Consider the following 14308-nt stretch of genomic DNA (forward strand, 5'->3'; position numbering starts at 1 on the left):
GCAGTCTCCCTAACGCAATGAACTGGTCCAGGGATGAAAGCGTCCCTATCAGACTCATCCACTGTCTGACTGAACATCGGTCCTTCTTTAGCATGTTCTGGATGCATCCTTGGGCTTGACTTGTTCTGGGGGCCGACAGAAAAGCCCGAAAAGCTTGACTGTGAATCTCCATCCCTAAGTACACTATAGTTTGGGATGGGACCAGTTGGGACTTTTCCATATTGACCAGGAGACCCAATTCCTTGGTCAGATCTAGAGTCCACTTTAGATTCTCCAGACAGCGACGACTGGAAGAAGCTCTTAGAAGCCAGTCGTCCAAATAGAGGGAGGCTCTGATGTCCGCTAAATGCAGGAATTTGGCAATATTCCTCATCAGTTTCGTAAAGACAAGAGGCGCCGTGCTTAGGCCAAAGCACAGGGCTTGAAATTGGTAGACAACCTTCCCGTAAACGAACCTTAGAAAAGGTTGGGAATCTGGGTGGATGGGGACGTGAAAGTAAGCGTCCTTTAGGTCTAAAGAGACCATCCAGTCTTCCTTCCTGACCGCTGCTAGAACAGACTTTGTCGTCTCCATGGTGAACGTCTGCTTTGTGACAAAGACATTCAGAGCACTGACGTCTAGCACCGGTCTCCACCCTCCTGTCTTCTTTACCACTAAGAAGAGACAGTTGTAGAAGCCCGGGGATTGATGGTCCCGGACTTTGACTACCGCTCCCTTTTCTAGTAAGAGAGACACCTCTTGCTTCAAAGCTAGTCTCTTGTCCTCCTCTCTGTACCTGGGAGAGAGGTCGATGGGAGACGTTGCTAGAGGGGGTTTGCGCACAAACGGGATCTTGTACCCTTCTCTGAGCAACTTCACAGATTGTGCATCTGCGCCCCTGTTCTCCAAGGACTGCCAGTAGTTCTTGAGTCTGGCTCCCACTGCTGTCTGAAGAAGGTGGCAGTCAGACTCTGCCTTTAAAGGACTTGGTACCTTTCTTCTTAATCCCACGTCTCCCTTCGGCACGAGCACCTCCTCTGCTGGAGGCTCTGCCACGAAAGGGCGGAATAAATCTGGACGCTGGAGTGTCCATCCTGGGTCTAGACACGGTAGGCAAAGGGGTGGCTTTGCGGGCAGATGACGCAACCAGGTCATGCGTGTCTTTTTGAATCAAGGAGGCAGCAATCTCCTTTATCAATTCCTCTGGGAAAAGGCACTTTGAGAGAGGAGCAAACATAAGTTCCGATCTCTGACATTGTGTTACTCCAGCTGACAAGAAGGAGCAAAGGTTCTCCCGTTTCTTGAGGACCCCGGAAACGAACGAAGCCGCAAGCTCACTGGAACCGTCCCGTATGGCCTTGTCCATGCAGGACATAATGAGCATGGAAGTTTCCTTGTCAGAAGGGGAGGTCTTCCTGCTCAACGCTCCCAAACACCAATCCAAAAAGTTAAAAACCTCGAAGGCTCTGAACACTCCTTTCATCAGATGGTCTAAGTCTGAAGGAGTCCAACAAATCTTGGAGCGTCTCATGGCTAGCCTGCGGGGAGAGTCTACTAGACTTGAGAAGTCGCCCTGGGCAGAGGCAGGAACTCCCAAGCCGAGAACTTCTCCCGTGGCATACCAGACGCTCGATCTGGAAGCGAGTTTCGCAGGGGGAAACAAGAAAGCTGTCTTCCCAAGGTGCTTTTTGGACTGAATCCATTCTCCCAACACTCTTAAAGCTCTCTTAGACGAGCGGGCGAGGACGAGCTTCGTAAAGGCAGGCGCGGATGACTGCGTGCTTAAAGCGAACTCAGATGGAGGAGAGCGTGGGGCTGCAGAAACAAACTGATCAGGATACATCTCCTTGAACAGTGCAAGAACTTTCCTAAAGTCCAAGGAGGGAGGCGTGGTCTTGGGTTCGTCGATGTCCGTATGCGGGTCGTCAAAGTGTGCAGCGTCGTCATCATCAGAGAGTCCATCGTCTGAATACTGAGGCGGAAGCGGCAAAGGAGTAGGAATTGGCTGGTCAGCTGAGTCCGGCAGCACGGGTGCATGCGTAACTGCACTGGACGCAACGTCATGGAACTGTTGGCCAGTCTGTGAGCTGGCAACAACCATAGCAGCGCGGGGGCGCAAAGCGTCTACTCCTGACTGTCTAGTCTGCTGTGGGCGAGTAGTGGTAACCACACTGGGTTGCGGAGGTTGACGCACCGCGTCAAAACAAAACAACTTAGGTTGTTGTTGTAACTCGCGAACGTCAACGGAGGGTTCCGTGCATCGCTGAACGTCAACATGCGGCTGGCAGGGTACACTGCGCATGGGTGGCGGGACTCTCACAGCTGGAGTGCGGGAGAAGGTAGCCTCAGCGTCCACTGGACGCACAACCGTGGGTGGTTGTAGGCTAACGGGTGGTGCAGCGTCAACCTTCTCCGCACGAAAGTCCTGCATTAATGACGTTAACTGCGTCTGCATGGTCTGCAGCAAAGACCACTTAGGGTCTACAGTAGCAGGTGCGGCAACAGACGGTGTTAATGCCTGATGCGTTACCGCTTTGCCTCTCTTAGGAGGTGTGCAGTCATCGGAAGACTGCAGCGAGTCCGAACTGACCCAGTGGCTACAACTGGGCCGTTGGACTTGCGCGGAAGGGACCGACTTGCGTTTAAGAGGCCGTGAGACCTTGGTCCATTGTTTCTTTCGAGAAACATCTTCCACATACGAGGAATAAATGGGCTCTCTCGTCTTCTTGTGGGTGGGGCGATCTTGGTAAGATACGTCCGAAACCACGGAGGGAACGTCTGTCCGCTGATTAAAGCCTGTCGAACCCTTTGGTCGTACGACATTGCTTCTCCCCTGGGCTTGGGAGCTTGCAAGAGGTCCCGGACTGGGAGGACGACAGGCACGAACAGACGAACCCTCAAGCGCAACACTAACACTTTCCACAACACTACCACTCACTTTGTCACTACCCACTGCACTCTTACACTTCAACTCCTTGACGTCTGCCATGAGTTGGTTACGGTCACTCGCCAATGACTCGACTCTCTCACCCAGAGCCTGGATGGCACGCATCATATCTGCCATCGAAGGTTGTTGAGTGCTAGAAGGGGGATCAGGAGTAACCACTACAGGGGAAGGAATAGGTTGTGGGGCATGAGGAGAGGAAATATCAACGGAGCGAGATGAACTTCTCCTGACTCTATCTCTCTCTAGCCTACGTGAATATTTCAGGAATTCGAGAAAATCGAATTCCGAAAGCCCAACGCATTCCTCACATCGATCTTCCAATTGACAGGTTTTATCCCAACAATTGGAACAAACGGTGTGTGGATCGATAGAGGCCTTCGGAAGACGCCTTGAACAGTCCCTAGCACTACACTTTCTGTATTTAGGGACTTGAGAAGGGTCAGCCATCTTGAATTAGTCAAAGGGGAATTCAAAATCTATCCAAAGTCGTCAACAAATAATCCAAAATCAATAAAAGAATGCAAGGATGTATTGAAGATAACCTCTGCAAAGCGAAAGCTAATAACTAGAAATGTGTACTTCACCAAAATCTGTGAAAACCAATCCAGTAAGCAACAGCGAATTTAGTAGGTCTTGCCGGTGGCACGACAGAGAGAAAATTGGTTCTTTGTTTACATGGAGTACTAAGTACCTGCTCGACAGATGGCGCTGTTGATGTACACCCCCTCCTGCATAGCGATCGCTGGCGTATTTTGAACGTAGAGTTTTTCTGTCGGGCAGCAGAGCTGCAGCTTATATAATCACCGGGTAAGTATATTGAAAAACATTAATCACACAACATGCCCACCTGATCTTAAGATCAACACACATCACATACACACAACTTAATCAGACATAATCAGCCATTCATTCAGGTTTTCTATTCCTCTGTGGATGCCAAGTCTCTTCCTTTTCTCTTTGAACACTCACTTGTGGTTCCACAGATTCTTCTGAGACTGAATCATCACTTGACATTTTGCTTCAGCCATCAGATGGGGAAGCTGAAACTACAACTGGTAGCACATCCAAAACATGCCTTGGCATTCCAGCAATGGAAATGTTGTTCAAAGAGTTCTCACAAGTAACAATCTCTTTACGCCACTGAGTAGTATAACGGGTATCTGGCGGCTTCACCCACACCTCTCCCATCTCAATTAAAAGGGGCTTGTCTTGGCTGGTATCTGCTCTATTGGGGACTATTGAAGGATACTTCCACTCATATCTGTACACCTAAAGTTGTGGAACAGACGATTCATCCTGTCCAGATCTTGGTGGACTGTTGTACAAAAATACTGCTTCTATATGACTAATACCTCCCCTTCTTCAATAGTCTTGATGGTCCTACATAGTCTTCCAACTATTCCATTTCCTCCCGGTCGATAAGCAGCCTGAAACATCCTAACAATGTTCCAACAAGACAACATATCTCCTAAACACGGTGACTTAAATGCTGTACTATTATCCAGTAATACTTCATTAACTGGCCCTCTTTCCAAACAGATGCTATTCAACTCGGCAGATATTATTTGAGCATCTCCTCTCTTTAACTGCCTCCATACTGCAAAACGACCTGGACCACAATCCACCAAAGATAAGAAGGATATCTGTCTGTAATGAGTAACATCAATTCCTAGGCGTTGCCACTTTCTTTCAACACTTTATCCACCACCTTTGTGCATCACAGGTGCAGGATCACTGGACTGACAATGATCACAACACTGAACTACCTTCTTCACACATTCTCTGGAAACTTCAAGGACCATCTTTTTAGCTGAATATAGTGTTCGGTCAATTCCCATATGGTGTTTATTATGCAACTCTGTTAAATCAACTACAGCACCTGCACCGAGATGTGCATGCTCAACTTCTTTGCTCACCAACCAATTTTTCTTGACTCTTGTCAAAATATCAGCTTTATTCTTCTCTTTAGGCACCATCTGAGCCACAATATTCAAACCAAACTCTAATCAATTCCTCCAAAGTACCCAAACGTCCCTTAATTGTCATCTCTGCAGCTCCCTTTGTGTGCAAGCTTTTCAACACTTACTACAAACTTCAACCATGTTCCTACAGTTGCAGAGTCAGTCTTCACCTCTATCGACTCCAAACCCCATCTAATGGCTACATTTACCCCTTTCAAAACAGCTTCTAGTTTGGTAACATTGATGTGGTTGAATTTTGAAATCATCCTTTCTTTCTAAACCCAGCAGTATCCTCAGCAGTCTTGCCATTCACCTCCAAAACTACACACAACAATTTTGCTGGAATCATACCACACAACACCATGCTTAACACCCAGGACACACCAATTTCCTCTCACAGGATCATCTACCTTTACACTCTCAATTACAGTACCTCTCTAATCCTCAACATAGACTGCTTACCAACAGGATCCTCCCATCATGCTCCTAAGGCTCTTCTCTTAATGTAACAATATGTAACTCTTAACCATCCAGCTATGGGATACTGACCCACTAATGTATTGTAAACTTGAAATACCCTCCTTGTAAGCGTAGCTGCAACTTCAGGCAACTTATTACCTCTCTAAAACATCAACTCTCCTCCAACTCTTAGCATTCGCAATCCTAAAGCAGCACCTCCATTGAGTGACTAAAGGGACTTAGTTATCAACTCAATTGTATCTAGGTGTCTAATTACCTCATCAGCAGAAGCTATCAATTCGTTCACAAGATTGTCGTCTATATATAAACTTGTTATTTTCTTGATTTCTTCATCCTTACTTGATACAATCTTTAAAATCCTAGACATAATGTGTGGTGCAAGTTCAACCCAAATCCAAATCTTGTAATTCACTAGTTGACATGGCCACAATTTTTCATCAACGCTCAACGGTAGGTAGACCGACTTCAAATCCACAACAGAAACATTCTCACCTGTCTGTCGCTATTTACACAGTGTCTCACTGTATACACCAGTCACATCATCACCGGTGTGACACCTGACATTAACATTTAGTTCTCTCAAATCAAGCACTGGTCTCACCTTATTCTTTGTTGGCTTTAACTAACCTCTTCTTTCCACGAACTAAAATACTGTACCTTTGGCAATCCACCTGTCCACTTCAATTACAGCATAAAAGTCTGAGTCTTCAATTACAACTGTTGACCAAGTCATCACTCTCGCCACCAAGTCTCTGCTCAATTTCTTGCCCAACTGAAGCAACACCAAAAGCACCAAAACATACCTTTCCTTGGGTCACTGTGACACCTCCCAATTGGTCAATAACATCAACTCATAACACCTCATCAACGCTATTAACCCGTTAATTTGATACTACAGCCCTCACTGTCACTCATTTACCATTTACACCTAGCTCCATACAATCTGCAACTTTACAATTAATATGAAGTGCACTTCACCTCTACTTCTTCTTCCTCACCGTTATCCCTACAATAAGGGTTAGTTGCCTGATGTGCCGTCTCCAATGCCTTCGATCAAAGGCATTTTTTTCCACCAAACCTCTTCTCTCCATATCATCCTTCACCTTATCTCACCATCTAATTCTCTGCCTCCCTCTTGATCTTCTCCCCCCTAGAGGTTCCTCCTAAGCCCTCCTCACTCCCCCACTTCTCTACATTGGGGCAAAAATTTTGAATGTACCACAGATGTAGAGTAGCCTGCATCTAGAAGTCACTTTGCAGGCTCATTACCAATCCAAACATCACTTGTAGGCAATGTATCAAGGTGGCCCTTTTATCATCAGAAGGGTGATTACATGCACAGTAGTCACAACTTATTCATTTTCTCCAACCTGTTCTTGACAATAACTGGCCATATGATCAATTTTATTACACCTAAAACACCTCACCTGTGTCTCTTCACAGTCTTATATGAGGGCCAAAACATAAAAAACACTGACCCTTAAATTGGAAAGGCCTAGCCACCACCTTGTCCTTCCCCATTCTTTCTGAAAATTACAGCTACCACACCACCTTGCTGTTAAAATGACAAAATCCTAACATGATAAATCAATTCACTCACTACCATCGACATGACATTTGGCATTTCCTGTAAAACAACAATAATATTAGCTAGAAAATCATTAACAAATGTTAGTTTCACCACATTTTCTAAACAAACCTTATCACACTTAGCTAAACCTCCCAACCTCCTAATCTCATTAGCATACACATCAATTGGTTTTCCCGTCCACTTCGATTGAACCAGTTTTCCAAAAGCAGAGAATGGATCATCAGAAAATGCTACTTTCAGTTCTTCCTGAATTTTTGCTGTACTTTCTTGGTCTTCATCACCCATCTCCAAATAAAGTGCTAGAACATCACCTTCCAGTTACAAAGGAATAAAACTGGCTAAGTCTGATATTTTCTGTAGCTTAGCCACTAAGGTCACCTACTTCAACCATAATACAATGTCTCCTTCACCAATAAACGGCTTAATCATGTCCATTGTAATCTTAGACGCCATACTTTCTTGGAATAAGCCTAGATAACTTGTAATTAAACTCACCTGACAAGGCCCCTTTGACGGAGTAATGGACGACCTTTGAGTTGCAACTTGCCAACCAATGAGGAAAATAGCAGGAGAGGTCCCGTGCCATAAACTCACAACCTCAGAGCCCGGGGCAGACACCCTATCTGGACAACAGCTACCTGACAACTCCTTTGCCACTCTCTCATCACTGCAGCAGTGTTTTCCAAGTTCAACTACAAAAAAATACTAAATTACATTAATAATATAACACTACTTCAACGCATGCAACAACTTGACGTTGAAATCGTTAACAATGTAGTTAACGGTAGGTGGTAAGCGAGGGTAAGAATTACACAACCACAAATCCAAGAACAGATTCGAGAACATAAAATGGAAGAAAAAGATGGATCGGGATGAGAGCGGTCCCATTCCATGTCTCAAGCTATCTCTGGTATCATCAAACGACCAAACAGCCAATGTCGGTTCTAAAAAGTCAGAGTGACCTAGCGTTTACTGAAGGAGTTTCCGTTCTTTCCCGCTGTTATCTCTACAATGAGGAGTCGGTTGCCTGATATGCCTTCTCCAATACCTTCTACAAAAGAAATCCTCATCCATCAAACCTCATCTCTCCTTATCATTCTTCGCCTTATCTTGTCATCTACCGTAATTCTTTGCCTCCCTCCTGATCTTCTCCCCCTAACAGGTTCCTCCCAAGCCCTCCTCACTCCCTCCCCACCAACCATCCTCAACACAAGCCCACGCCATCTCAGTTGTTGACACTCATCACCTATGTAATTATTACTATAAATCCCATTCTTCTTATTTCATTATTTTCCATTCTATCAAGCAGTGATATTCCCATAATCTACCTCAGCATTCTCATCTCTGTTCTCTCAAGCTTTGCTTTCTCTTTTCGTCTTAGAACCCACGTTTCCAATCCATACATTAACACTGGTCTTATTACTGTGCTATAGATCTAGACTTTTAGCTTGATTAACAGTTTCTTATCACATACCACTCCTGCTACCTCCCTCCACTTCCCCCAAGTTGCTTTCATCCTATTCTCAACTTCAGCCTCACATCCTCCCTTCTGACTTATATTAGATCCAAAGTATCTACATTGTTCCACCTGTTTTATAACCGAGCCTCTACTTTCATGCAAAGCTATCCTGTCCCTACCTTCCTTAATACTCATCATAGCTTCAGTCTTATCCACATTTACCCTCAAGCCACCCCTCTCCAAAGTCTCTTACCACTCTACAACCCTTCTCTGTAAGTCTTCCGTATTTCCACCACTAATCACCAAATCATCTGCATATAGAAACTCCCACAACTCTTCACATCTGATCTCTTCACGTAACATCCCTGACCACCACTGATAAAAATGCTTATCCCTGGTGTAATCCAAGACTAACATATTTTAGAATACAATTATCTGGGGCCAAAACTAAACCTGTGGATACCGTATACTCAAAACAAGCTAACAATAGACCCAGCCAGAAGCGATCATTATTCAAAACTAAGATAGATCTTATCTGACACTCTGGTCCTCCAAAACAGAAAGACTGTACTGGTGAGTGAAGTACACAGTAGTGGCAAATGAGTGTATTGCAGGAATTTGGTAATTTGGTGATAATGAACCTTGTGCCATATCGTGCATACATTACAGAACTTCTTGGTGCTTACTCATTATGGCACTGAGAGTGATCCATGATACTCGGGTATTCCCATTCCCAATCTTGTATTCACAGAGAAACTCCTCGGTGAGTGGACAAGCCATGTGGAAAGAACAGCTGACAGGTGATAGTGTTACCTCCTATAAGACCGTGTGGGAATATTTCCCCAAACCAAGAGTTATGAGGTAACCGAGGATCATATTCCTGACAGTGATTACACAAGTGAATGTCTCATCGCTCGTACTAGCAAGTTGACCATCACTGGTTCCTCTCACCCCCAAGTCCAGGAGGGAACCTCACCCCAATCCATCTTTCTTACCTCAATACTGAAGTATTTAACAGGTGAGAGATTGAGATGTTCTTTAAACGTACAGGAAAAGGGGAAAGGAGAAGGGTGGAGCCCTTCATCCCGACTGACAGTGCACATGCTCAGTCCCGTCAGAGACCAAGCACCAGTAGCAAGACCGCACGCTCCAATACCAAGTACCGAATTACCTTCTCTGAGTGGGTCGGTCCTTAGTAGCACAGTCTCTCTCTGGCTTACGAGGAGAGATGTTGCTCAGAGCCTCAAAGAGACTTTAAACTGTAATTGGTCGAGTGTCCAGGAAAGGAATGAGAATCAAGGAGTCATTTATCCTGACTGACAGTGCACGAACTCGATCCCACATGAGACCGAGCACCGGTAGCAGAAGCATATGTTCCTGTGTATGGAGAGATATCACTCCGAGTCTTACGAGACCCTTTACAATTCCTCTTCTGGACTATTTCTTCTGAGTAGTATATAAAGAATTGGATGAAAACAATATGGTGCGAGCACACTTCTTTTCCTTGCTACCCTTCTTAGGAGACAAAACTGGTCACCCGACAACGTTTCCACTAAGGAAGAAGCCACACGGGACTTCAACATGGACACGATAGCTGCAATATGAGTGATTTAGTCAATGATGATCTGCACACCTGGAGCCAATATGACTAGTCATATTGAGCAGATCTCACTCCAAAGGTAAAGGATTGTGTCTTTACACTCAATAATCTAGAGTTGGTTTCTGGTTCAAAAGGGTTCTTTCACCAGAGCTATCAAACTGCTAGTTGTGACACAGGTCCCATCTATCTACTAATCTAACCAGAAAGTACTGATCATTGAGAAAAAAAATACTAAGTAAATCTAGAAGTAATGATAAATATCCTTCTAAGCACCAATACGCTTGAGGAGGAACACAACCAATACCCTATTGGCTTGACTACAGCTAGATTTACCACAGCCAATATACCCTTACCCTGAAGGTACTGGTTGGCAGTGAGCTCTTAATGGAGAAGCACGCTTAGCCATGAAAAATTTTCCCTAGTCATAACACCAAACAAAAAGGTTGAGCACAACACGCAGCCTTCCCCAGCCTCTGTATTCTAATCTGCTTAACCGACCCTGTAAAGACCAGTTAAAAAGAGAATACCATCACTTCCTCCCAAATGAGCTATGCAAAAGGCCTTCCTTAGCTACCTCCCAGCAGATGACGAAGATCTCTAACAGGCACTAAAGAAAGAGTGAACCCTCAAACTGCAACAGGAAATTCCTAGCGAACTAAGTTATGCATCAAGAGAAGTTCATCATCTCCCTGATTGGCAACATGATCTCTCAGTAGGGGATATGCATACATTACGGTATCACTCTTCAGATGGGGAGCTGCACATAGTCCCATCCTTCATAAGGTACACATTATGTGGGAAAGAAGTTTGTGTCCTCGAGGAAACAGATTTACTTAACCACAAGTTTAGTTTCTATTAGCTTCTGCTGTCAAGAGAAAGTGGCCGAATAATATAAAATAAAAAATACTTATCACAAGCGAAGTAAGAGAGATCCAACATTCGGAGGAGCAACAATGAGTACATAGCATCGTTACTATTTCCAGTCAAAGATGAAAGTGACGTGATAGCCAGGTAGGCGGGTAGTGCAGCACATGTACCTTCTGCACCCATCTAAAAGATTCGGTAGCCATTCTAGCTCGCGTTGAAGATGTTACTCTTATTTAAGGGACAATAGTTTGTATACATGTAGGAACATACATAAATTCAGCTATTAATCTACAATGAGCATACCATGTTTGCCGCGGAAGATGCCAACATATGTACACAAATGCGGATGGTTGATGAGATGCAGAGACCTTGCTCGTCCATATATTCGAATTGAATTTGGGGTCAGAGGTAAACCATTGCTTCCACAGGATTCACTTGGGTGAGCCGACGCAAAAAAAGTAGATGCGCCAAGGTGAGCTTTACCAAGCCTTGGACAACTTGGGTACATCTTTCTCAGAGGTTGTTGAAAGTACTAACAGCACCTGTGAACAGATAATGTACATCATTCTAAGAAAAAAAAAAAAAATATTTACATTCACACAATACTGTGCTGTATACAGCGAGATATAGTTGCTGGTCTGCCAAGATGAAAATTAAAATAAAAACGGGTTACTGTACAATTTTTTCATCAATATTTTGTATGTTCTATTTACTTTACACAAGCATTTGAATCTGATAGGGACATAGAACAGACCAGTCAAATGTGAGTTTTGATAGACTATGTGATATCAACCATGAAAACGTCTGACAAACCTGTCATAGTACTGTACATCAAAGGGGAACGAAGCATGCAACCTGATATAAAATACTGTGCAAAATATTTTAAAAGTAATATGCATCTTTTCGAACTGTACAAATCTGAGGCCTTTAATAGAAATAAAACATCGTCCAATTTGTCTCAACACGTAATACAAACCTTCAACCTTCAATAGCTTTTAGTAGCTTTATTTTATAAAATAAAACATGCGTTGACAGAACCTGGTTAACTAACTCGAAAGATGTCAATGTATTTTAGTTCTGTGGAGGAGTGAAGGATACGACTCCCATTAACCTCCGAATTACCCGTGATTGAAGATGTCGAAGCTTTTAGGCTACGGCCCTAACAGAAACTGATAGGCAGTCACTGAAGAATCTATATTCCTAAAGATATAATGTCAAAATGTATAGGCATTAGGTAGTAGGTTGGTCAAGGCACCAGCCATCCAATGAGATAACTACAACTAGGGAGCTATTGGGTCCTTTGACTAACCACATAGTACTACTGTACATTGGATCCTTCTCTGGTTACGGCTCATTATTTTCTTGACTATACATACACCGAATAGTATTCTTTACCCATTCTCTTCTTTCCTCATACACCTGACAACAGTTAGATAACTGAAAAATTCTTCTCCACTCAAGGGGTTAACTATTGCACTGTAATTGTTCGGAGGATACTTTTCTCTTGGTAAGGGTTGAAGACACTCCCTAGCTATGGTAAGCAGCTCTTCTAGGAGGACACTCCAAAATCAAACCATTGTTCTCAAGACTTTAGTAGTGCCATAGCCTCTGTGCCATGGTCTTCCACTGTCTTGGGATAGAGTTCTCTTGGTTGACGGTACACTATTCTGACTGTTTCCTTATTGCCTTTCCTCACTGGGCTAACTTCCCTGTTTAGAAAGGGGGAGTGTTTATTGCCCCAACTAGGGCAGGACCAAACAACCACCTTCTCAGAGAATTGAGGGCTTCTCCCTCCCCATGTCTAATTACCCCAAAGGATGAGGCCTGGGAAGAAACTGCAAGGGATATAGCTGGCTTCGTTCTCAAGAAGAAAAAGAGGATCTAAAGAGCTTCTTCATGCCCTCTGATGCCGATGAATTCCTCTTAAACAACCTCTTCAGTAATTCCAATCCCCAGCACAGGAGACCAATCCCTACACTCCTAAATAGGGGTTCCCCTGTGGCCTTCTTTTCAAGGGAAAGTCGCATGTCTGGCTTAAGGGTGGACATCACAACCAAACACATACACACACTGAAAAGATGAAAGGAGGGCAATTAATAATTCCAGCAACAAAGTCAGCGACTGAAGCAGTGTACATCAGTAACAGCTGCGCCCAAAGTCAAAGTGAGGGTTACCCTGCAAATTTACCGCTCAGCCTTTACCAATCACACGGCAACCAGCTATGTTTACCTGTTCGAAAGTCTAACGGTTGTTTCAGCTGCTGATGTTATACTCCTATTGATGGTCGAGGATATTTATTTCGTATAAGAACAATCGTAAATTGCTGTGGGACAGAGCGAGACGAAAATTCACAAATTGTGGAATGACAAAAGTAATGCAAATTTAGCAACCTCATCATTTCTTACTTCTATTGGCCTTGCTGAACTGGCCAGGTTAGGAACGAAAGGGTGGCCCATTGTCAGCACTTTTCCTATAAGGAGAAGCAATTGCCGGTCCTATTTGATCTTTGGAGGCGGCCAAACAGTTACACTTTGGCTGTGTATAAGTTTGTATATTTACGAAAAATACATATAACTTTTAGAATTATTTATATTTTACCCTAATCGTGTCAAAGATACTTAGTCTACACTAATTCAGGGCTTGTACTACCGGTTAGTGGTTTAAACAAGAGGATGATTGGTTAACAAACCTGAAACTTAGTTCCTTCACAGACACAAAAATCTGGGAGACAATACTGCACCCAAAGATTCTTCTCAGATATTCAGCCAGAAACATGGAAAAACAAGTAACTAAGAAATATCCTAGTATTAATAGGAGGGTGGACGACGATTAACCACTGCACTATGAAATAAACACCCCTTTGTTATTGTGGTTTAGAACTGTCAAAAGAATAGTTACTAGATAGCGGAATTTTGCAGATTTGTTCCGTATGTAATACTTGTGAGTGTTTTAGACAAGAATAACCTCTATATTCTGCGTTTATTATTTTTATAATATTATCAGTAAATTTTTAAATAGGTATATATACAATTAAGTCGCAAAAATATAGATAAAGGATCAAAGGAGTTTATCTAACCTTTGTGTATTTGCTTAATTTTGTATACTGTTACGCACTCTAGGTTTTTTTTATAACTGCTGTAGAACGTATAATTAAAATGCTTGCTTTATTCACCTTATTTTATGCAACAATTGTCATTTACATGTCAGATTATTGCACAATTAATTATGATATGCCTACAAGTGGTTTTGTCACTAAAAAATAACCGGATTTATAAATTAATATGTTCCGTACAGCAGCGTTTGTTGTGGTTACTCTGGTAGAGATTCGTTCAGAAGCTAATTATTTTGCTCCTTTATAATTGAAATAAGATTTATAAAAATCCCATATGGTACGACACACCCATTATTATTTTAAGTGATCTA

At 43.3% G+C, this 14308-nt stretch overlaps 1 protein-coding gene across 1 annotated transcript in view; it reads right to left on the reverse strand.

Annotated features, from left to right (window-relative positions):
* Positions 1 to 13729, reverse strand: part of LOC137658714 (TBC domain-containing protein kinase-like protein) — a 128167-nt gene extending 114438 nt beyond the window's left edge. The window contains exons 1-2 of the mRNA XM_068393711.1: positions 13575 to 13729; positions 11189 to 11427 (exon numbers count right to left, since the gene is read on the reverse strand). Of these exons, the coding sequence (XP_068249812.1) occupies positions 11189 to 11393 (205 nt within the window). The 5' untranslated portion in view covers positions 11394 to 11427; positions 13575 to 13729. The remainder of the gene's footprint in view (positions 1 to 11188; positions 11428 to 13574) is intronic.
* Between the last annotated feature and the right edge of the window lie 579 nt (positions 13730 to 14308).

This window comes from Palaemon carinicauda, chromosome 19, assembly GCF_036898095.1.
Source record: "Palaemon carinicauda isolate YSFRI2023 chromosome 19, ASM3689809v2, whole genome shotgun sequence".
In the NCBI taxonomy this organism is placed as follows: Eukaryota; Metazoa; Arthropoda; class Malacostraca; order Decapoda; family Palaemonidae; genus Palaemon; species Palaemon carinicauda.